Here is a 23,967-nt window from a genome sequence, read left to right on the forward strand (position 1 = left end):
GTGGGTTGCATGTGGCCCACCATGTAAAAATGAGTCTGACATCCCTGGTCTGGAGCCTGCTGCATCAGTTTTAGGCAATTATTGACGGGAAGGTGAGGAGAAACTGATGTGCCAGCAGACCACCTGCTGTGTGTTCACTGAGACTGTTGAAATCTACTTAAACTGTACAGCAGCAGGTTGGGTCCAGCTTTAATGTGATGAGTCGAAGTTGCATAAAATTGAATGTGCTGTGAACTAAAAGTTTGCCGGTGGTGTCCATGTGTGGATATCCAGGATGTTGGTACTTGGACAGCTGAGGTAGCTCAAGGACATATTCCATGACTAAACATAATCTTTCTAAAATGATCTCTACCTCACCTATTTAACCCAACTTCATCCAGCTTCTTACAACATAAATTTAATTCTTTCATTTTAAATGCAAACACTCCTCAGTAATGGTATATTTTATTATGCAAAGTAATGATATCCAGTTTAAACAGTTAAAACAATTGGGAATGTAACAGTAGGCAGAATTCAGGTATACACTGGAACAGGAAAATGATTTAATTAGAATGACATGACCTAACTTGCATAAAAGCAGAGGTGGGTCATATATGCACAAGTCGGTGCATGTAGTGAATCACTTTGGTATTGTTTTTTCACAGCATTAGTCTGCTACAAGTAAACAGAACAACTTCCTTTTTAGTGATACCAATAATACCAACAAAAAAAGGGTTTGTAACAACATGAAGTTAATGGCTACATTTACAAAGTAGAAATCCATGACTCATGATGGCATGCGTGATCTAATATTCTGTCACTGCTGATGACACGAGGTGTGTTGACACACTCGGAGGTCAGTGTTGCGACGCCTATGACGGTCTAAATTAACACTCATGCTGTAATCCTGTGAAGTCTGATGAACATTGGATGCATGTTTTGATTGCCCCGTCAAGACATTTTAGTGACGCAGTAATATTTATTACTGCCACTGATCCAATTTGAAATGATGACAGTCATGTGGAGGCATGGCTCAATGCTCTGACAGCACATGCTCAAAGCCACTAAGTCTTTACGAGCTTTTCACAGCTGTTGAAATGTTTATACAGTAAACCAAACTTCTATCCTTTAATCAGTTAAAAGGTTTCAAATCTTGAGCTGTGTTCAGTTGGCTGAAGACTGAAAGCTTTTAGGATTCAGAGATCTCTTGAAGGATATCAGCAGCCAGGCCAGTGACATCAGTGTGATACCTGTGATGGGGAAACATAAAAAAGAGTAGTATTACTGGCATGCTATCTATCTAGTGATAAAAGGTCTGAATAGTAATATGATGCAATGTACATACTGTGATCTATTAGACTGCTAATCATTTTTCTTGGTGGTTTTATTAAATTTGTCTTTGTGGTATTATAAATGAGACAGATGTTGAGGAGTGGGCACCAGGGTGGTGAATATTAACCGGTGATGACCGCAAACTGCTTAATCAAAGAAACAATAAAAATAAAGTAGATCAGGGTTCTTAAGCATGCTGAGCAATGAAACAGGTGCAGCCACGTAGCATGGTACTGAGTGGACTGAATTAGTAATTAGGCTACTACATTTATTTCTGCTCCGCAAACATAATAAAACTTTGCATCCCAATTTCAGCCCACATGAACCTGTGCTTATTAAATAGATATTTTATGTTCTCTGTAGTGAGACAATTAAAAATCATATACAAGTGTATAAATAATGATTTTCACAATTCTGCACAAACATACATCTATATATGATAATTAAGACTTGATGAAAACATCCAATCTGCCGAGGCCCCTCTAGGCTGTCTGTAATTTACTCCTGCTCTCCCCCTCTTATCACCCTCCTCCCCCCTCCTCTTACTCCCAGGTGTCTTTGGGGGCAACCTGACAGCCAGGCCAGAAGAAGCCCACCCACCCCTCTTAGTTAATTAAAACCTACATAATTAACCTAATTAACACATTACCCAGAGGCCTCGGAAACCCTTGAAAGTTTGTGGGTCTGGAAAACATAAATTGGGTCCATAAAAGTTTTAGGACAAACTTTAGAGTTTGGTTACTCATTAAATCCTTGCACTCTTAACAGCCTCACATTGACACAGCTGCACAGAGAACAGCGGAAAATAAAATAATTGGTTTTAGATTACAGCACTGCATTAGCCTCACACTCTGCTTACACCAACATGTGGGATGTTTGCTGTGTGGAATCTGTGTGCTTTCCATTATTTAAGAAAAAAACAAACAGAAGAACTCATCAGAAAGAAGACAATCATCTGCAGTTCCTTTAGCGGTAGACTCACACACAACAACTCAACCCAAAGATTATTGTTGTTGTTTTCAGAATAAATAAACAACTAAATGATTTAAATCTGTGAGTCTAAGAGTTTCCCCTGCCTGTGCTGTCTTTAGTGTAAAGCCAGAAACAATCAGGAGTTGTAATCAAAAGTCTTAAAGGTCTGGCCACTCTCCCCTTCACATATGTGTCACTTGTGCCCCACTAGGATGCTTCCATCACTCCTGCTGTGCTGTCAGTCCCACTCTGACCTCTTACAGTTTTGATTCTGCCCTTCAACTTGAATTTCTGTTTGGGAAAACTACAAAGCTGCAGGGAGCCAAATCTCATGAGCAGAGTGAGTGGTTGGCAACGGTGGTGCTGATCAGGACAAAACGACAACAAAACTTAAAATGTTGTTTACTGGCCACTGGAATTTACTGTGTTTTTGGCAAAAGTCCTCCCTCCAACACCTCAAGATATTGTATTGAAAGTCACTGCTGATAATCTGATCCCGGGAGACAAATTTATGGTGTACAAGCCGTTTTAAATAACAAAACCAAAACACAATACACCCTTGTGCTCAGACACTGCAGACTCTTCTCTGGATCTTAGCCAGAGATCCAGATAATGTGCTCTCTCTGCACAAGCCTGAGGTCCATGCTAATATCAGATGGGTATGTGGTAAGTGTTCAGAGTGGGACTCCCATGAAGCAATCTAAAACTAAACCGAGTGCTGGAAGCAGTGCAGAAGTGCGCAGAGATGACTTTGAATGGTTATCGAAGGAGGTTGGCCAATTTTAAATCTGTAAACTTTTGCTTTTCATGGGTGAAGTATTTTCTCTTTAGCTGCTTAATTCAACCCAGACATTAGTGTGATCAGCCCACCACATTTAGAGACTTTGAGGAAGATCAGACAGCTTACCATTCTTTTGATGACACCGCATGTGTACACTGCAGCTAGTTTCACCATGTTAATGTTTGCATTTCGATAAAATTCTGAATGATTGACCTCAGAGTTTGTTTGTAGAAGAGTTGTGCAGTTTTCTGATCTGTCTTTGTTGTCTGAGCAGATATTACTGAGGCTTTGACTCACTGAAAGCAGCATTAACTAGGTTTAGGTTGAGAACCTCAATGCTTTTTCCTTGAGCAACGGAGAGTATACGCTATTGCTCCTCCCCACCCTTCACCCTTGGTCAGGCTTGAGGTTTTGAAAAGGCATTCCTCAGGTTGCCATGGCAAAGTGTGAATGACATCATTTGGGTTAGGATCTTAGCCCAGACCTCCCCTCTCTCTTTTCCATCCTTCTTCCGTCTCCTACATCGGCGCCAGCTCCTCTCATCTTCTCAATTAAAACCTCTCTTCAACCCTTCTTCCCATCCCTTTCCGCTCCTCTTCTCTCTCCTTGTAACTCCTCTCATCTCCTGCCCTTTCTCCTAAAACCTCTGCTCCCCTCCTCCTCCTGCTAAACCAGTGGGAGGGTGCCAGTCTCTGCCACTTCAAAGGCTGGAGCTGATCTGTGCTTTCATCTACCAAAGAGGGACAGGAGAGTGAGGAGATGAGGCAAGAGAAGAGGAGAAGTGGGAGAGGGAGAGCACAAGAGGGAACGAACGAAAGGAAACCACGAAAAAGGAAAGAAAATTGTGGAGAAAGAGAGGAGGAGGAGGAGGAGAGGAGGGTGACAAAGGGGGAAGAAAAGGGTGACCAAGGAGAAAAGAGGGAGGCGGGGGGCACAGAATAGGAGAGGCCTCTATAGCAGGGCAACAATACACCTTCATTATTGATCTGACAGGGTGTATGTGTGATTGCAGAGAGTTTGTATATAAATGAGAATAAAGGACTCTATTTGCGTGTATTCATTGTGTGTGTGTGTGTGTGTGTGTGTGTGCGTGCATGTGTGTGTGTGAAATGTTGCTAGTCTCATACATCAGAAGATCAAAAGAAGCACGGTCACTACGGTGACAAAACCCTTGGCCCTATGAGGGGAAACACAACTGGCTGACATACTCATAAAAGACAGCCAGATGCAGAGATGCAGGTGTGCACATGAAAACATGCACTCACATACACACAAACTCCTTCATATGGTAATTATAAAAGAAGTCATTATTTTACATATATGAAAAGGCGGGTGGAGGTGACGACTGTCGTGAAGCATGGGATAAGACATATATAAAAAATATTTTACAATTAAAGATAAAAGAGGGCTGTTGTTTAGTCTTGGAGTTTCAAATCTCATGTTTCTTTAAAAGAGAGAAGTGCAGATTATGTTTCCTGTCCCTGATAACAGATGTCAAGACTTAAATATACATTTTTAATAGTGCACATATTTCATCTCAGAGCTTTTTCTTGCCATTAAGCTACCCTGCTCTGTTACAGGCGCATGTCCGGTCAATTAACTAGACAAAGATCAGTTCTGACATGCATGGAAATAATAAGATGTGGGAATGGGCAGTATCAAAATCCAGAATCATTTGTTATTGGTATGTTTGGAGATTTGGTCTCAAAAAACAAAATAGGAAAGCATGGATTACATAGCCAGATGTACTGTATGCACTCACAGACTAAAGAAAGCTGATGGACTCTCTGTGTCTCACCTTTCTGTCAGGTGAGACTAAGAGCAACTCGCCATGATTGCTTATGGAGCAGAGCCTAACAGAAGGAGTCGCTTCATCAGGGAGGAGGGAGAGTAGCTGGTGTCTTTGACAGGCTGCTGTCACGTAGGCTGAATAAAGAAGGGTAACTAAAGGTAGATTTGATACAATTACCATTTTTTAGGAATAAAATGATCAGACCTCATTTTATTACTAACCACTGTAAGTCACAGTTATAGACTGATATGAAACTAATGACAAACACTTGCGCCCTTTCAAGTGTAGAAAACATGAACTAATCGCTCACTTTTTAAAACTTGGTAAACCTCCTGCAGCAGCACCACCCTCAGATGTCTCCTGTAGCTCTTTATGAGACTTACACAAAGATGAGAAAACCAATCCTACAATACAGTTTCAGTTCATTAATAATTATGGGATGTATTAACTGAACCTCTCTGTTTCAGGTCCTGTCACATCATCAGAGTCAGTGTAAGATCAGGACTCTGATGCTTCCATTCAAAACTTGAATATTCTTCTTTTTTAACCCTTTCACTGATTTATGATTGCTGTTTGAACCATTCTCAAGTTACATGACCCAGCCCTGTCAAGCTTTTATTTATTTGTTTTTTTCTTTTACAATTTTGAATTCAATTGGTTTCTCTACTGACCGCAATGTGTCCAGGAAATACTGTAGAAAAACAACTCCAAACCACGGTGCTTGCTCCACTGTGCTTTACAGCTGGGATGAGGTTTTGTTGTTGGTGGAAGTTTCTTACTTTCCCTTCCAAATAATTAAGTTTCATTTATTTTAAAACTTTTGTCTCCTCTGCTCACATCTCTGAAGTGCTGTGGGACATCAGTGGGATTCTTTGGAAATGTGGGACCTGCCACTGAGATTATTTTTAGGCGCTGGTGTTTCCCAGTATGTTTGTTCTTTTTTTGTTGGCCGATATGGATTTTTTCATGGCTTTTTATTGACACCAATCTTATTTGGTGTTTAAGTTTCCTCCATTTGTAGTTTATCTTATTGTATAAAGATGAACATCCACATCTTCAAAAATGCTTCTGTAGTCTTTTACAGATTTGTGTATTGCTGTAACACTTTTATCAAAAGTTCAAACCAACCAATATTTTGTTAGTGGAGCAGATTTTGAGGACCACCTCAACAACCCATACTTACAGTCTCACCTCCTTAATTAGTGTACTTGACAGCAAATATCTTAAAGCTAAGTATACTGTTATTATCTAGTAAGTAACTTTCTATCAGACAAGAGCAGTGCAGAAATCATAGGGGTTCACAGACATTTTCTTACAACTGTATCCCTGGAATCATCTCAGGATCCCACAGGAAGTGGGGGATCCTGATTCGGGTAGCAGCTGATGCCTTTGTGTTATATCACATTACTGGGATGGATAATGAGCTGATCCTCTATAAGACACACACAAACAGCAGAAACATGCACCTGTTGGATGTAGTCATATCGTGCAGTAGACTCATTAGCTCCGCCCCCTCAGGACATTCACTCCAATCTGACCTGTCCGTAGCCTGAACCTGAAAAAAGTGAGCGACACAGGTTGAATAAATGTTCACTCCAGCCTGCATGTATAAGAGCAGTGAGTTACTTTACAGATTGTGACACGCTGTTGGAACAGTTTAATAAGAAGTGATGACACTTACGGCCTTACTGAGTTTGTGGTGAAATGTGCACATCACTCAAAGCAGAGAAAAAGTGAACTTTAACCTTTAGTCATTCAAAAGTCAGTTAGAAATCACTCCACAACAACAAAAGTCTGAACTGGTACTGACACAGCTCTCTGTTTAACCCTTGTGATCTTAAAAGAATACTTAATATAATGTTTCTTTTTGTGGTCTGTTTGACTGACTGACTGACAGACAGACACAGACAGACAGACAGAGATGGATGGATGGATGGATGGATGGATGCCATTTCTTTTCGCTCCAAAGCATCCAACTCCTTGAGATGAACTTCATTTTCCTCAAGGCTGTAATTAAGTCACATTAAAGAATGAATGTTTTTTGGATAATTGGAAAACTCATCATTGCATTTTGTTTTAATGTCCTGTTATAAGGTTTCTATGAACTTCAATGATTTAAGAAGAGTGGGTTCGTTTAAGTCCGCACGTACATATGAATGTATGGATGACCCCAGGAATAGTATCTATGGTTAGAGCTGAAGCTGGTGGGATCCTAATGGATCACAGAAACAAATAAGTGACTTGATGAAGGATTTGTCTAAAGCCATATTTAAAACAGAACTGTGGCTGCATTCTTCGTAGAACCACTCTTCTTATTAGTATTAATATAACTCATAATTCTACTGATCTATAAATCTATTTAATTATTCTGCTACAGTGCATTAAACTAGGTTAAAGCATCAGCTTACAAGCATATCTCTTTTTTCCCCCTCACTGAATTCTCAGACTACATTATTTATCTCTGCTCTTTGTCTTTCCTCTGTTTTTACTCCTGTCCTGACATGTCTCTTCACACCATGTCTAGGCTCCTCACCCACCCAGGAACACCTGGATCCCAGGCTTGTGTGAGGGTGTGTTCACTGATCACACAGAATAGTTCTCGCTGTTTTAACACAAAGCTAGGTTAAGGTCTGATTTCATACTGTTGAAAAAGTTTGTGTTACAAAAACTGTATTGTAAGAATAAAAAATGCCTTGGCGTGTGTCTCTTCAGATGTTTAATGTGTGAGTGCATACGTGCCTGTCTGAGTAGATTTGTGTCTGTGTATTTGTTGGATGCGTTTTCTCTGATCTCCAGTGACATCATCACCTGTGTCTCTGTGGCGACACAGCATGCTCGTTGCTAAGAAACGGGGTTAGGAGGAGACAAAGAGGGGGCTGTGGTGGGGCACATGATAAAGAAACTGGACAGTCTGACAGGAATATGGAGACAGGAGGGAAATCCCTCTAATGTCAACTGTTTCTATGTTTCTTCTCTTTTTCTCTTTTGAAAAATAGAAAAAAAAATTCAATCACTTCTCACGGTGAAGTTACTTCTTCAACAGGAAGTTGTCTTTCTGAATATTAACAAAAAGGATCCCAACAAATTCTTTCTTCTGAGAGGCATTTGCAGGTTGGGGGGGATTGACTGTATTTTTTATCTGGAGAAAGCTTGCAGTGAAAAGCTGAAAGTGAAACTGTGAATTTCACTTCATGTTTTCACAAGCACATAGTTTTGAATTTCCCATCATGGTTAGGGGCTATTTATGTGTGCATGGAAACCACACGTAAACATACCTACTTATCAAACCTTTATCCTTGCTCTCCAGACGCCCCACCACCTCCTTATCCTCCATGTGTCTCCATCTCTAGCCAACAAACCCTAACTCAATAATACTGATCTTAAAGTGATACGAGAGGTGCTCAAGGCAGACAGCAGAGGACAGGCAGACGTGTGGCCTTTCAGAAAGACAGCACGGCTGTCTCAACAGTCAGTTCAAACAAGGAAAAACGTACCTGAGATCAGACAGAGGAAGAAAGAGAGACATGCACAGATATAGACAATGCTGTGATCTGTATGTGTGTGCGTTTGAGTAAGAGTCTAGTGACGAATGATTTTTTGTTTTACAGTTATTTTAAATACTCAGATCTAAAAATGCGGAGCTTCTAACCTAAAAAATCTCAAGAATTATCTTGGAGTAAAAAGCAAGGCTTGAAACATTACCACCAAAACTTTTCCCTTCTGCTTAGTAATTCTCTGGCACAAATATCACTGGTCACTGATGACGGGGGAAAGTATCTCGATGAAATCAATCCTCCAGGTAAAGGAAATCCCACAAAATTTTCCCACTGAAAAAAGGTCATGATGAAATCATCAGCTTCCAAGGAAATTCTAATGGGTGTCTAACCAAGCTGGAAACAAACAGGGACTAAAAGATAAATAAATGTTCATGTTTTTGGCTTGAGCACCGTAAAAGGTTACAATAATTGGACATAATGTGCTTTGACATTTTTGAGACTGTGTGCTGAGACATTTCAGCTTCTGGAGGTGAGAGAGGACGAAGCTTCAGGACACTTGTGAGGTTAACAAGCAGCAAGGAAAAAAACAGGACAATGTCGACCGCATCCTGCCGCGGCTCACATATCCATATGCAAATATCCAAATATCAGATCAGTGAACGTTATATCTGCTGAGAAAGTAAAATTACAGCTTAGTTGATTAAAAGCGTTTTTGTGTGAACTGAGTTTGTTAAAGATATTTTGCATATACATGAAGGGACTGAACATGATAAACTGAGAGGCCAGAGGAAGATCAATAACTCTAAAGACTGAGAAATTATATTGTTTTAAAAAAGATAATAAATGCCTATTTCTCCAAAAACGTATTGTTTTAAGTCTAATTAGCATTTTGTTTTTCTGTAGGTCTCTGCAAGTTGTTACTCAAATATGAAAGACAGACAAGAAAATTGTAGTAAATCCAACATGATACATTCTTCATTTCCTCTCTCTTGCAGTTTCCAAGCTATTAGCAGGATCTTTGATAGAGATTATCAGAGCTCTGAAATCAATGAAAAATAATTAAAAAGCTTTTTTCTGAAGGGCAGACACTTGTCTGAGGGTGTAAATGTGTGTTTGAAAGAGAATGTGAGTTTTCTGTATAAAAGCATGTTGTGGGTGATGGATCTGTTTTGATACATTTGAACTAACTGACTATGATACATACAGCGCTTAACAAATTTATCAGACCACCTCCCAGTGTAAGGTTTATGCTACAGCTGCTCTAAATGAACAGTAATGATAATTACCAGTATCATGTTTTATGTTTCTGTAATGGTTAATCCACCAGTATGCCCACGCTCTTTAATCAAAATGATATTTCTAATTTTAAAATATAATTATATGTATAATATAAATACGAATTGTTTTTAAATTTACAGTTTTACAAATTAGAAAAAAAATAATTAACCATATTATTATATTTTGATTAAAATGCCAAACAACAATTATTTACTTGGATACCCGAACAGAAAAATTAGTTTTAGTTGTTTAATGTCATGCTTTAATTTCTGACTGTTCAGAGAAGTCCAATGTGCCGGCTCAATATTAGGTATAAAAATGCAGATCCAGTTCAGTTAAGTCAGTAATTTTTAATTAAGTTTTTCACAGATTTCTTCTTTTGTGACAGGTGGTCTAATAATTTTGTTAAGCACTCTATAAAGAGAGAATGAGAGAGAGAGAGATAGCGAGCAAGAGAGGGAGAACTAGAACAAGCACTCAGAGAGGGAGCCAAACTTTAAAACTGAAATCTTTTAAATTAACTGTTGGAATAAGTGAAATGACCAAATGCACACATAAGGCTTTTTCTAAGCAAATAAATGAGTTCTGCTGCTCACTCCGGGCAGGATGCTGCTTGGTGACTCATCCACTAGCTATGAAGACATAGCTGAAAGTAACTGCTGTGATGTGTGTTTGTTGCCCAGGGTGGTGATCAGGACAGAGAAGACACACGCAGATGTTACTTTGTTGACTAGCACGGGGAGTAATAAGGGAGTTTTCACATGAGGACAAATGTGGTGTGACAGACAGACAGAAAGAGGAAGAGATACGTCTAAGAGCTCATGTGTGACAGTTTGTGTGTGTGGGTGGTTCAGGTGGCTAGAAATAATTAGTAAGAGGAATCAAAAATACACGTGTACACGCAAACACTGCCTCACACACACACACACACACACACAAGGTAGCTTCCAGGCACAGCCTTCAGTCAGATCATATGATCTCAGGGTGACAGCTGACCTTGTATCCCACATGCAGAATCTCATGACCCTGCGGCCAAGCCAAAACATTAGAAATGCATTTTACATAATTCATAGGGGTCTGCTGAAAAATCAGCTATTTTTTCTAACTTCATGTTGATTTCCTAAAATGCATTTATGCTGGACTGACTCACCAACCCTGCCTCTTTTTTAGCATTCAGCTCAAAAAAGATATGTATTCAGTAAATTAAATTAAATTCAGTGGGTTACATTCAGAGACCAGATTTATTAAAAATCCAATATCAGCACACTTAAATAACTTATTCTTAAGTATGGTTAAGTTTCGACAACTAGAACAATGCAATTAATGTCCAAAAAATGCTGACATCATGGTTTAAAAATAACGATGGTAGTCAGTGATACCCCTCAGCCTCCTAGTAGATACACCTAAGGTGTCAATTTGAAACTCCAACGTTGTTTCATTCTCGACTTATCACATTCACAAGATTTTTCGGAACACTTGACCTCTGACCCCTGACCTTGAGTTCAAGGTCACTGAGATTCCAACTTGTCAGAGATTTTTAGTAGATTCTCGTTCTCAAGTTATTGCATTCTCAAACTTGGGTGTCCACACCGTTCACCCGCCTGGCAGGCTGAAGACAATACCCCATCAGCCTTTTATGGCTGATGGGTAAAAAGGTGAGCTTGAACTGAGAAAGCAATCAAACCCGGGTTGCAGCTATGTCACATGAACAGTAAACTACTTGGCCACCGAGGGCTGGCACTGGGCTTAAATCTTTTAACACAAAACCATTCAATGTGAACTCCGTTGCTAGCAATGCATGTAAGATGTCTACCAAATATCTAACTATTGCACAACTAACTGCCTTAGTTTAGTTTGCAGTTAAGTTAACATTTCAACAAGGTTTTAAATTCAAATGAATTAGGAGGTGGGTCAACATTTTCACTCAATTCACAGCATGTTCCTATTAATAATAAATTGTTTTAGACACATAAAATGTTTCTATTGTTTGTCAGGGTTAAGAAACTGTCACCTTGTTAAATCCTGAATGCCAGCTGCAGCTGCTCAGTCCCTCCCAGTGCTACCAGATTAAAGTAATGTTTCTGTTTTGTCTGGGGAGCCTTAGCCTTACTAAATTTCAATGTGTTTTACTGCAGTACACTGTAGTACAGGCTAGCTTTGGTGTGTAGTACAAATCATTCTGACTGTGAGACAAAATTGGACAGACACTTGAACAGAGTGACAGGCAGATAGAAAACCAACATTTTTTCCCTCTCTGCCTTGCTCTCTCTGTCAGTCTCGTTTGGGTGAAAGTACACGTTATTTTCAGAACAGCAGCACAGCAGAACTGACTCTGTGTTTGTATAATTTATACACATATATGTATGCGTCTATAATTCCAACATGTTAAATCTGCAGGGCTCTCAAATTACAAATATAGAACAAAATATGCGTCCAATAAAATGTTCATGAGCTCTGATGAGCGTGTGTGTGTGAAAATGTCAGTGTGTTCAATTAAGCTTTTCTGATTGTCCGTTTGTGTGGATGTTTACTTACTAGTCGTTTAATAATTTTAAGTGCTGTACGTTGTGTTCGGAGGGTCTCAGTGTGCATGCGAGTGCGCAGCACATGCGAGAAGCTTCGTAAACAGGAAGGCGACAGGCAGTCAGGACCCTCTCCACAGTAAAGCTGGACCAGCAGTGACAGACAGTGAACAGACTCCTCCCAGATTTCCTGGTTCTCAGCAGACAGCTGCATGGACAGATAATCAGTGAATACATGCAGAGATTAAAGTATAAGAGAACATGTTTCTATTTTGGATACTCAGGTTCTGCATCAAGTTTGTGTACTGGATCTTAAAATCTGTAGAATCAGTAATGGCACTCAGGTACCTTTTGAATCCAAGTAAAATTGGCAGTCAACAAAACATAAAAGTATCCTGTCTGTATCCTCTGTCATTGTCAGTGTGTAATTACAACAAGAACCAAAAGATAGTAAATGGGAGAATACACAATGAGACTAATAACAATGTGGCCATACACCAAGGGGAATTTCATACCTTTACTTCTCAATTTTACATTTGATTCATCATATATATATATATATATATATATATAAAAAACACCCAGCACGCCCCTGCGGGTGGTTTATATAGGCCTGGGATATATCTTAGCTGTTCCCAGGATATATCCGATGTTGTTCCCGGGATCTGCTGGAGCCACTCGCCTAGCTTGGGAGTCACCGCATAGTGCTCCGATATATATATCGCCGTCATTGTGGATGTTGGGTATCGAAGAATCCATAGGTCCCTCATCCTAATGTAACCCCTTCCGCCAGGGGGTAGTGCATTCCAACAACGCTGTTTTGCTCTTGCCCACCGATGCCTTCTTGTTCCAGTACACTTTTCAGGGTGCCCTGGTTCCTCAACACCTGACGCGGACCTTGTTGATCCAATGTGTCAAGCATGTATTTATCTGTCTCGCTCATGTCTGCGGTAGGCTCACTTTAGCATAGGGGGTCTAGCCTTAGGACCCTTACTGGATACAGACGCCCCAGGCAGGAATTTTGCGATCTTCTGCTCCAAAGGCGTGTAGTCTAACCACTACGCTATCCAGCTATATATATATATATAGGCTCGGTCAGCCTACTTTTCCACACAACACTCGATGTGTCAAGTGTAGTGTCTGTTTCCATCCCTGAAGACTTCTTTTTTAATCCCCTACAGTCTCCTCCTCTTTCGTCTCTCTGGCGTAGACTTCCCAGAAGTGTGCTGCCTCATAGCACCTCTCTTTTTGGCCTAAGTACCGAGTACTCATATAATAATGTACTAATGACTACTAAATACTCAGGGGCAAGAACATCAACATGTTGATGAGCATCCCAGCTGGTGTGATCTCACTGCAAGGCGCCATATCGTTAATCACATATTTATTTGTGTTTAGTGTCAGTGGGTATGGATGTTTGACTGGCTGCAGAGATAACAAAAGGCCAACATTGTTGCAATGCTTATCTTCCTGTTTTTTAAGACTTCATCAGGTTCTGTTATAGTACCAGCAGACACTGCACATGTCTGGGATTAATAACTGTAATAACTGCAAACTCATTACTTCAGTAAACATAGACAATCATCAGTTTTAAATAGATACACAATATTCAGAACACACAGCTTTTCTAATTGAAGGAATTAGATGGTCCATGCATGGCGATGCATTTGTCATGCATGGACATGCACGCATTTTCGACTGTCCAGTTAACTCCTACAATAACAGAGAAACACATACATGGTGCAGTGAGATATTTCTCTAGATTTTAACACATTTAGTGAAGCTGCAGATGCAGCTGATTATTTTGCTGATCTTAATTGATTTATTTGGAGAACTAGTGTATAAGTAAAGAATCCTCTACTTTGAGCTGTATATATGACTAATCTTTTGGTTACTGGCACTTTTATCTAATTCAGGAAGCATAATAGAGATGGACATGTGTTAACACTGCAACACAGGGCTGGTTGGCCTGGATACAAGCAGGGAGCTGCTGAGGGCATTTTAGCCCAGGTGATATGTGCCCTATCCACCTAAGCATCAGCTCTGCACAACATAGTGCATTTAAAAAACATACACACACACGTATTATGTACAGGAACACAATTTTTGCCACTGTATCCAGCATATATTTACATGTATATAAACATGCAAGCAGAAACAACCATAAAAAATATATATGCATACAACACATTTACATGCGCAGACATGCACAGGATCTGTGAGTGTTGGTCTCACCATGTGAATGAGGTGTGTGCTGAGTTGGCTCAGGGGTCTGTTGGCTAGGAGCAGCTTCTCTGCTGCCTCTGTCTCTGCTGCTGGACAAGATAGCCTCTGGCTCTATACACATGTGCAAAGACACACACACACACACACACACACACACACACACACACACACACACGCACACAGGTGCGCACGCACACATACACACACATTAAATCATTTATAGAGATTTGACAGTCAATAACGATGGATCCAGGGACCTGCCAAGACTTATTCTGACAAACTGAGACATACACAGAAAGACACCCTGATAGATGAAGACAGGAAATTGTTTTTTTCTACACACTATGTCATTCTAAACCTTCTTTAAGTTCTCAGGATAACATTAGCTGAACATTTTTTTGTCACAAAGTTATTTTTGCATCTCATTCTTGTCTCATGTCTTTTGCCCCTCATCATTAGCACCTCTGTGACTTACTTTGGCTTATTTTACTTCACTTCCTGTCTGTAGTGGAACTTCAGGCCAATTAGTGATGGACTAATGTGATTAATAACAGCACATATTTTGTCTCTCTCCCAAAGTCTCTGCTACGCTCGTCCTATTTTTTCCTTCTGTAGTGTACTGTATATAATCTCTGACATGCTCCCTCTTGACCAACTGAGTAATATTTTGAGAAAAGCGGTCAAGTCACGTCCTTTCTCCTTATCAGACCTTATTACCCAAATGAATTTGGTTTGGGCTGAAGTTTTCTTTTTAATGAGCTTTGCATTTCTCGCAGAATTGATTTCCGCTGCAGATTCTGCTTGCTGCCTTTTCCATCTCAGTCTCTCCTATCTCTCCATCCATCCTTCGCCTTTTTTCTGTCCTCTCTTTCACCCAGTCTTTTACCCTACCTTCACTTTAGTCCCCCCACCCCCTGTTCGGGCATTAATATGTATGTGCTGGGCTGGGGTGCACACTATGGGGAGATGGGGGCTGATGTGTGTGTGCCAATCCGATAGTGTGAGTGTGTGTGCGTGGATGTGTATGTAGTGAGGCAAGCTGAGGACAAAGCCAGCGGTGATAATGAGGCCGCAGGGACATAGCCAGACAGGCCCCTCTGTGTGTGTGTGTGTGTGTGTGTGTGTGTGTGTGTGTGTGTGTGTGTGTGTGTGTCCCAGGGATTCAGGACTTCATACCCTTTCTCCTGAGTCCACAACTTCAATATTGCAGTTGCTTAAACCTGCTAGCTTCCACTGTATACTTCAAGGGGCACACACACTCATAAACACACACAGACACATGCCTTCAGGGACGTGATACAAGGGCAACATTTTGAGGAAGTACACTTTGTGATTCTGTCGGTGAATCCGCACTCACCAAAGATGAAGTTGGCAAAAAGTGGTGAATCACTGTAGGACATACATGAGCGTAAAAGGACCAATTTCACCAGATGAAGCTAAAAAACCTAACAAATAACAATAATTTAGTATTATTTTTTAAATTAAGGCTTGTGGCTCTTTAAGGATGTCTTTGCAAGGACCGTTGAGCTTTCTGAAAGTGTGTGATACTGAAATTATGTCTGGATTCCTTAATATTTAGTTTTCTTTAACTTTCTTTTAGGGGAATGGGACCATAAAAATATCAAAAAACACACTTGATTAAATTTGGATGATCTCCCTTTCATTATCGCCTTCTCTGGTATGTCCCCAGTTTCTAGTTTGGCTGCTATTTCAGTTAAGCTCCCGTTATTTCCTCTTGTACTTGCGCCTCTGCAGTGTGCACTCTTCCGGAGTGACTCTTTAACTGAAAACTGTAGGTGGAGAACCAGCTCTCATCACTAGTGATGATGTTCCTGACATGCTAGTTCTTGTTTGTTCTATGTGCATGTTTGAGGACCATGATGAAATCACAAAGGGACATCAGTCAGCTGTAAAGTTTGTGTTCATCAGGTGTGTCTGAGTGTTCATACCTGCAGGGCAGAGCGGACAACAACTGATGTTTGCTTAAGGACGTTGTGAAGCAGTTCCAACAGAGCTTGTAGCACAAGGTGGCCGACCTTCCTTCCAGCATGCTCTTCTCTATCTAGATGAGCAAGTGCAGCTTCTGAGAGGGTACAAACCACCACCTCAATAAGCCCTGTGTATTCAAGAAAAGTGGAGAAAATTGTATCTTAACTATGATTTCTTAGTTTTCTTGGGTAACTTGGTAACTTGTATCTTTGTAGAGCTTTGGACAAGCCCAGTGCATTCTGGGAACTTGTCAGCCTATATAAATTGTTAACCTACTAAGCCATGAACATAAAAAAAATGAGGATAATAATATAAGAGAACCTAATTAAGGATGGATTTGCCACTTTAACTGCCAGAAATCTTTTAGCAGTTTAATACAAATTGTATCAGCTAATACATTCTGTATGTCATAATTATCTATATATTATATGTTTGTCTTTTTGAGGGGCCCTTTGTATTCACAATACACTTTGTTAAACAAAGAGAAACAAAAAGCAATTCATGCTTTCTCTTTAACAATTACATTATTAAATTCACAAGAACATGTTTAAGTTCATGTGAACCAAAAACATTTCTATAGCTGGAAAAAAATTAGACTATACCCACAAATATCTGTAACTTCAGGCCCTGATTCAACTACAGAGCAGATTGATTGTCTATATACAAGCTTAATTCAATTAACATTTTGTTATTACCTATCTGCACATCAGAGAAATATGACATATATATATGAATATGACACTGAACTGTGCAGGGTTACAGTCCCTCAATGAGAAACTACATAAGGGCAACAGAGAGCAAGATTCTGATCTTTTTTGTCTGTTCTCTCACCTCACTCAGTCTCTCCCTACATAACTGTCCAATGTACAACATGAGGTTGTTACCTCTTGCAAAGCTATGAATAGCACCTACTAAAGTGCAAACCCATGTTATATCACTATTAAATTTAAAGTGACACAGAGGATAGTCACAGTGAAGACTGGATAGATTCTGCTCAGACTAGGTGAACATGACACATGCAGTGCTCATAAATGTAACAATACCTAGACAATCAATATGCCCAGATTTGTCCTTCTTTTCCACTTCTGTGCACAAAAACGTAGTTATATAACGATGTGTATTAAATCATAGTCTTCACTAGGGACAATACACCCAGTTTTGTTTTCCTCTTCCAACAGATCTTTATTTAGACTGTGGATGTCGTGTGTTTATTTTTGAGAGTGAAAGTGCAACACTGCAGACACTAGAAAGCCATTAAGTTTGCCTGCTGTCAGCGAGATGTACTGTTACACTGTCAAACAATCTCACAATTAATTAGACAAGCTGCTCTACTTTTGACTGTTCAATCAAAAAAGACTTGTCCTGTTAATGCAACTTGACAACACAGTCCCACTTAGATAGTTTTTGTGTATTATGCTGCTGATACTTGCTGATTATTACTACTCACCAAGTGTGCTCTTTTTAAAAAGACAAGCTTCTGTTAATGACTCCTTAATTACAAAAACACTAAAATGACCTTAACAGAAGCTTTTTAAGGGTGGACAAAGGTGGAAAAGCTACAAAAGCATATGCAAAGGTATGCATCAGCTGGCACTGAAACAAGCTGTCTGCAAACTGAGTAAATGGACAATCTGTAAATATCACACCAAGACCGCAACATGTAATCTTTAAGAGGCAGAAAAAAGATGCATGACTGACAGGAAAACACCTGCAGAAAGCTTTACAACTTGCTAACTCTTTGTGTTGTGTGTCGATGAAAAACACTGACTAGGAATGATGTTAATGGAAGGTCACAAAGGCTGTCCAACAATAAATAAATAAAGCAGCATACTTTCAGTTTGCTTGTGGGACAAATATTTCATGGACAGATGAGACAAAATTGGAACTTTCTGGCAAAAATCCACATAGCTATGTTTGGCCTCGGGGCCTGATGGAGGGACTGATTAATTCAAAATTGTATCTTGAACTTTTAAAAGCACAATTCAGGGCAACAGTTCATGACCTGAAGTTTAGGAGAGCCTGGGTGATACAAGAAGACACGGACCCAAATCACACTAGTAAATAAACAACAGAATGGATGAAAGAGAATGAAAATTCATGTTTTGGGATGGCCAAGTCAGAGTGCTGACCTTAACAAGTGAGATGTTGTGGCATGATGAGGAAAGAGCTGTTCATTGAAGACATCCTAGAAATACGGATAAACTAAAACAGTTTTGTAGGAGGAATGGTCCAAAACTTTCTCCACATTGTACAAGTCTAATGAGCCGCATCTGCCATTGCTGCATATTTAAAAAGCCTAATGTAAGTGTTTACAAATGGTTATGGTTTCATGAATTCTTCTTTCCTGAGGGCCTTATGACATTTTACGTCAAGGTCAAGAGGAGGTGTTAAGAAAAAGATATGGGATGCAACAGTTTGCATATTTAACCCTAACCCTTAAACACAAACCTTCACCCCCACTTAACACTGCTTCTGCTGTGGCTCACTGCTTCTTGTCCATCCAACCAACCATGCTTCCATCACCACCTGCCCTTTACTCCATCTGTTCAGCCCTTATCCTCAGTCATCCTGAGTCCTACATCTGGCTCTTCAAGCATCAAATCTGTTCTTTGTTATAAAGTTATGTTCTTGTGTCAAAATTCATATTAAAATGTAACTGTTCCATAACTGAGGATTAAAAAAAAGGTAATGGTAGCACCTACAGTTAGGTCCATATATATTTGGGCTGAGACAACTTTAACACAATCCCTTCTTTTTAGGGGCTCAAATGTAATTGGACAAATAACTGAAAATAAAATCATTCACTGGTAAAAATCGTTGGTATAATCAATCATTTCTAATACTTGGTTGAAAACTCTTGAACTCATGGACATCACCAGATGCTGGGTTTCCTCCTTTTTAACGCCAGGCTTTTACTGCAGCGGCTTTCAGTTGCTGTTTGTTTGTGGGGCTTTCTGTTTGAAGTTTCTAATAAAATAAACTCCTGGGTTCCTTTGGCTGCATGTTTTGGGTCATTGTACATCTGTTATCAAATCAATCAGTGCCATTGATGTGAGCCAGTATGTCTCTGAACACCTCAGAATTCATTCAGCCTCTTCTGTCCGGTGTCACATCAACAATGAAAACTAGTTTCTCAGTGTTGTACAAGATGATGTGGTACGCTTTGGATCATGAGCTGTTCCACGCCTTTTCCATACTTTTTTCTTGCCATCTTTCTGGAAGAGGTTGATCTGGGTTTCACCTGTCCAAAGAATGTTTTTCCAGACCTTTGCTGCCCTTTTTAGATGTTTTTTTTTTTTTTTTTTGTTTTTTTTTTTAGCAAAGTCCAGTCTAGCCTTTCTATTCTTTAGGCTTATGAGACTTGTTTCACCTGCATGGAAAGCAGGTGAAACAAGTCATCCTTGTTTTAACTGCATGTTGTCTGTTCACAGCAAAATCTTCCAAAATGCAACCACCACACCTCATATCAACTCCTTTATCTGATAAAGAAGGAATTGCCCACACCTACCCATGAAATTGCCTTTGAGTCAAAGCCATTTCATGGCCAATTACTTTTGGTCCTTTTAAAAAATGGGTGGCTGAAACTTCTAAACCCTTCATCAAATTTGAATGGAGACACCCTCAAATGAAAGCTGAGAGTCTACACATTATGTCCACTATATAACTTCTGTTAAGGTCATTATATAACTATAAATATTTTCTAATTATAAACCATTGTGGAAATATTTATCTTGGGAATAAACACAATCGAGGGCTTCGAGCACTCCTGTCTCCAAAAAAAAAAGAAAAGAAAGAAAGTTGTACATATAATTAATAGATAATTTTTTTGCTGATTTGAATTATGTGTACTGTAACTCTATGTGACATTTCCTATGATAACAGACCTTTGGACCACACAAGCTTTATGCTTCCAAGTCCTCCATATCTCAGTTTCAAATATAACCTGCCCGATATGCCTTTTCTGCCTGATGGTTACCCCTAATGTTAATGTGAACTGACTTTAGGGAAAAAACATGTAGTTAATGATGTGTTATTTATGTCAGTTAGCTACCGAGTCTGTTGTCCAAATTTATAGCATAAACAGAAAAATCTGTGCTTCTCAAGCCATTTTTTTTCACCCAGCCTGCTTATCTGATTTTATTAGCATTATTATTGACTGGACACATATGGACACAGTGTGAACTATTAGAGAATGCATTTAGACACCATTTGGAGAACTATGCTGAAACCAATTTGAAACGGCAATTTATAAATGCAAATTGAAAGAAACTAGATAACATCGGAGCAGAAGAGATTTTCTGAAATATCTCAGTTTCTTACAAGGGTCAAGAGAAATAATGAAAAATGAAGTGTGATGGATTTAACCTTGAGAGGCACCACAGTGACTGTCAAGAACTCTGAAGACAAACAGAGCCCCTGAGGAGCTCTTTAATTAATTAAAAGGATAAGCACACTTTAACTGACACTCAGCCCAGGACCAAACTCAAGGTTCACTCAGGGTGCAAACATTTCTGAACTGTTGGGCTGAATTTCTGAGCTCGACATGCTCTAGATGTGACCATTTCCGTATTAAATAACAGCCTGCATGCCAGTGTGCCTGCAAAATAGGTCTCAAATTTATTCTCAGCAGAGAAGCCCTAGGCTTTATATCCGTGTATGATCAGATTACAGCCTAAACTTTCTTCCTTAGTCTGCTGCATGTTTTCAAATTAAAGCCGATCATCCACTATCACCTAAAATATTTACTCTGTTTAGAAATCTCACACTAAGGCATCAAGTTATTCTTCCCTCTTGCATCCCAAAATCTCTTCTGTTATCAAACTGTCACTCATTTTAACCTCCAATTTTCTCCTCTAGCGTGTTATCCCTTGCTGTCTCCAACCCAGATTCAACACATTCTCGCTCTCTGTGTGTCCCATGCTTCCCTCTCTCACCTTCACACTACCCTTTTTACCTCCTATTTTGCTTTTCTGCCTCCATCATTTTCCATCCCTTTTCTCTCTCATGCTTTTGTGCCATCTTCTTTTTTTCCTCCGTTGTTCTGTTCTTCCTCTCTATCTCTGTTTCTCTCCCTTTTTGCTTCCTCTGTCTTCATTCCCCAGGGGGTATTATCTCAGTCGGAGGCAAATCTGCCCAATTATAAACCTCATCTCCCCAACTCTCTCTCTCTTACGCACACAAATATGAGGTTCTCCTGCATTCACTGCTGCACACACACCCTCTCCTCACAGATACACAGAAGCATAAGCACAAATACAGTTACACAGGCACAAAAAACCCACCTCCCTATTTTGCTCTTCTTCACTGTCTATTTCACTGCCTCCTAACACACACACAGACTCAAATACACAGACATGAACAGGAACACCACCCTTCCCCTCCTCCCTCTGTCACACCTTAAAAACCCAATTATACACGTTTCCTCCCTTTTTCTCTTCTTTCCTTCTCTCCCTTTCCTTTCGTTCTTGCCATCACCACACTCATCTGGAGGGAACCGCAACGAAAACAAGGGAGAAAGACGAGAAGGCAGAGTAGGAGCCCAAAATAGAGGAGATAGGAGAGGGTAAAACTGGGAACAGATGCGAGGAAGGAAAGGAGATGAGGGGCCGAGATGTGAGCTGAGTAGATTGGAAAAGTGGCTGATAGCACGAGACAAAAAGGAGAGTAGGAGAGTAGGAGAGGAGGGAAGAGAACAAGAGGAGAGGAGTGGAGATAGCGTTAATTGCCAGGCCAGTATTAGTGCTGGGTTGACAGATTCTTGTTGAGAGAGGCGCTGATTGGATGATAATGATGCTGACTACTAGACTGCTGCACTGCTGACCCAATGGAAAGAGAGGGAGAGGAGGGGTTGTTAGTATGCAAGCATATAAAGATGGACAAAATGAAACAGAATGATGAGTGGATAAAAAAGAAAGAAAGAAATGAACACAGTCCTCAAATAGAAACTTGAGAAAATGTGTGTTATTGTGGTGTTGCAATCACACTGTTGAACTGTGGGTCCCGAAACATTTATACACACACACACACACACACACACACACACACACACATTCTGGGCGGCATCCACAGTGTACCGAAGCTTTGTGCCTCACTATTCTTTCCTCCTAATTAAAGTCCTAATCCCCAACTAACTCTTCATGGCCAAAATAGGCCTAAACTAGACTTCTGAAAAATGTCCTCACACCAAGAGAACAAAAAACATAAATTTGACTTCTCCCTAAGGATCCCCTGGAATCACTTGCAATTGACAGGAAAATCTCAGATTATTCACAGTAGCTGAGAGACAAAAAGCATGGCCTCCGCCTCAGGCACACACAGCCAAGGTTGCTGACCTGAATAAGCATTAAACTACAGAGGGGTCGGGTATCAGGGATGTCAACAAGTAACATAACAATCACTAATGTGAGCAGAATAGATGCCTTTCGATGACTAAGTGTCCTTGATAACAGTACATGTGTTACAACACAATGCAGGAAAATATAAGAAGAATTTAGGACCTTTTAAAGGAGAGAAAATCTGGATCTTTCTCTCCATGAGGAATTCAGACATACTCTACCTTGTTGATACAGTGGTTGCTGTTCCTGGATTGTGCCCTCACTAAGATTGCAGAGCAAAACAACTGCGTTTTGGACTATCCCATTGGTAACGTTACTTCTATTGGCCTAGAAAAACAGGAGACAGACACAGGATAAGTAAATTACAGGTTTGCTTATAACATTTCACATTCTACAATTAACCCAAAACAGCTAATATCTAACATGGTTTTGTCATCATTTTGTTATTTATACTGCATATACTGTCTTGAGAACACAGTTAATCATTTAATAAAGTAGTGGATTGTTTAATTAAAAAAGGCGCCTTTATTTATTTATTTGTTTTTAAAGACTGAAAGTATAATCTTCACCTCCCTCTTACCCGTCCTATTTACTCCTCTTACTTCATCTTTCTCCTATTTTCAAAATATTCTCTCCTCCCTCCTACAGTAATTCACTTCTCTTTCCCCCTTCTGCCCCCACTTCACTATTTGATCCTCTCTGAGATACACCAGCTCTGCCTGCAGGGTTGGTGCACATTGGTGTGATCTGTGTACGTGGTGATAAGCCTGGCTGGTACTCATCATGTGCAATTGCCTGCGGCTGGAGACAATGACATCAGTTTGTGCTGAGGACAAACTGCCTGGCAGGAGCCACAAATGACAAAGCTAATCTATTTTGATCTTTAAAGACTAAAAAGCTATAAAAATACTGCACTGTACGTTCTCACTGAAAGCATAAAGCTGACAATGGGCAGTGAGGAACGGCAAACCAAAGTTTAACTTGGACCCTGCACATGAAGGGATAAGTATCTGACTTGCGTAAGCGGTGTAGCTGCACTGTGAACACTTTCAGCCAGGCAGGATTTGTTAAAGCATTTACTGCAAGCAATCCCCTCTGATCAGTCTTTTGCCACCTCAGGCACGGCTAACACCCCGTTCAGAGCCCTGGTCTAACCAGCATCCTGAGGTCCTTTCATGTCTGGAGCAGAACTACTACATCATTTAGACAAATACAATTAGGTGAGTTTCTCCATGACAAGCGTGATCGCCAGCGACAGGTGTAA

At 40.0% G+C, this 23,967-nt stretch overlaps 1 protein-coding gene across 3 annotated transcripts in view; it reads right to left on the reverse strand.

The window, feature by feature from the left end:
• Window positions 1–425: 425 nt before the first annotated feature.
• ulk4 (unc-51 like kinase 4) overlaps window positions 426–23,967 on the reverse strand; it is a 72,860-nt gene continuing 49,318 nt past the window's right edge. For 2 of the 3 annotated variants that reach the window (XM_031742675.2, XM_039620241.1), the window contains exons 31-36: window positions 22,925–23,030; window positions 16,329–16,495; window positions 14,389–14,490; window positions 12,167–12,361; window positions 6,323–6,411; window positions 426–1,229 (exon numbers count right to left, since the gene is read on the reverse strand). In XM_031742675.2, coding sequence (XP_031598535.2) covers window positions 1,169–1,229; window positions 6,323–6,411; window positions 12,167–12,361; window positions 14,389–14,490; window positions 16,329–16,495; window positions 22,925–23,030 — 720 coding nt within the window. In that variant the 3' untranslated portion in view covers window positions 426–1,168. Of the gene's footprint in view, window positions 1,230–6,322; window positions 6,412–12,166; window positions 12,362–14,388; window positions 14,491–16,328; window positions 16,496–22,031; window positions 22,182–22,924; window positions 23,031–23,967 lie in introns of those variants that run through there. The other variant, XM_039620242.1, reaches the window with a different exon arrangement.

Source organism: Oreochromis aureus, linkage group 11 (genome assembly GCF_013358895.1).
Source record: "Oreochromis aureus strain Israel breed Guangdong linkage group 11, ZZ_aureus, whole genome shotgun sequence".
Classification (NCBI taxonomy): domain Eukaryota; kingdom Metazoa; phylum Chordata; class Actinopteri; order Cichliformes; family Cichlidae; genus Oreochromis; species Oreochromis aureus.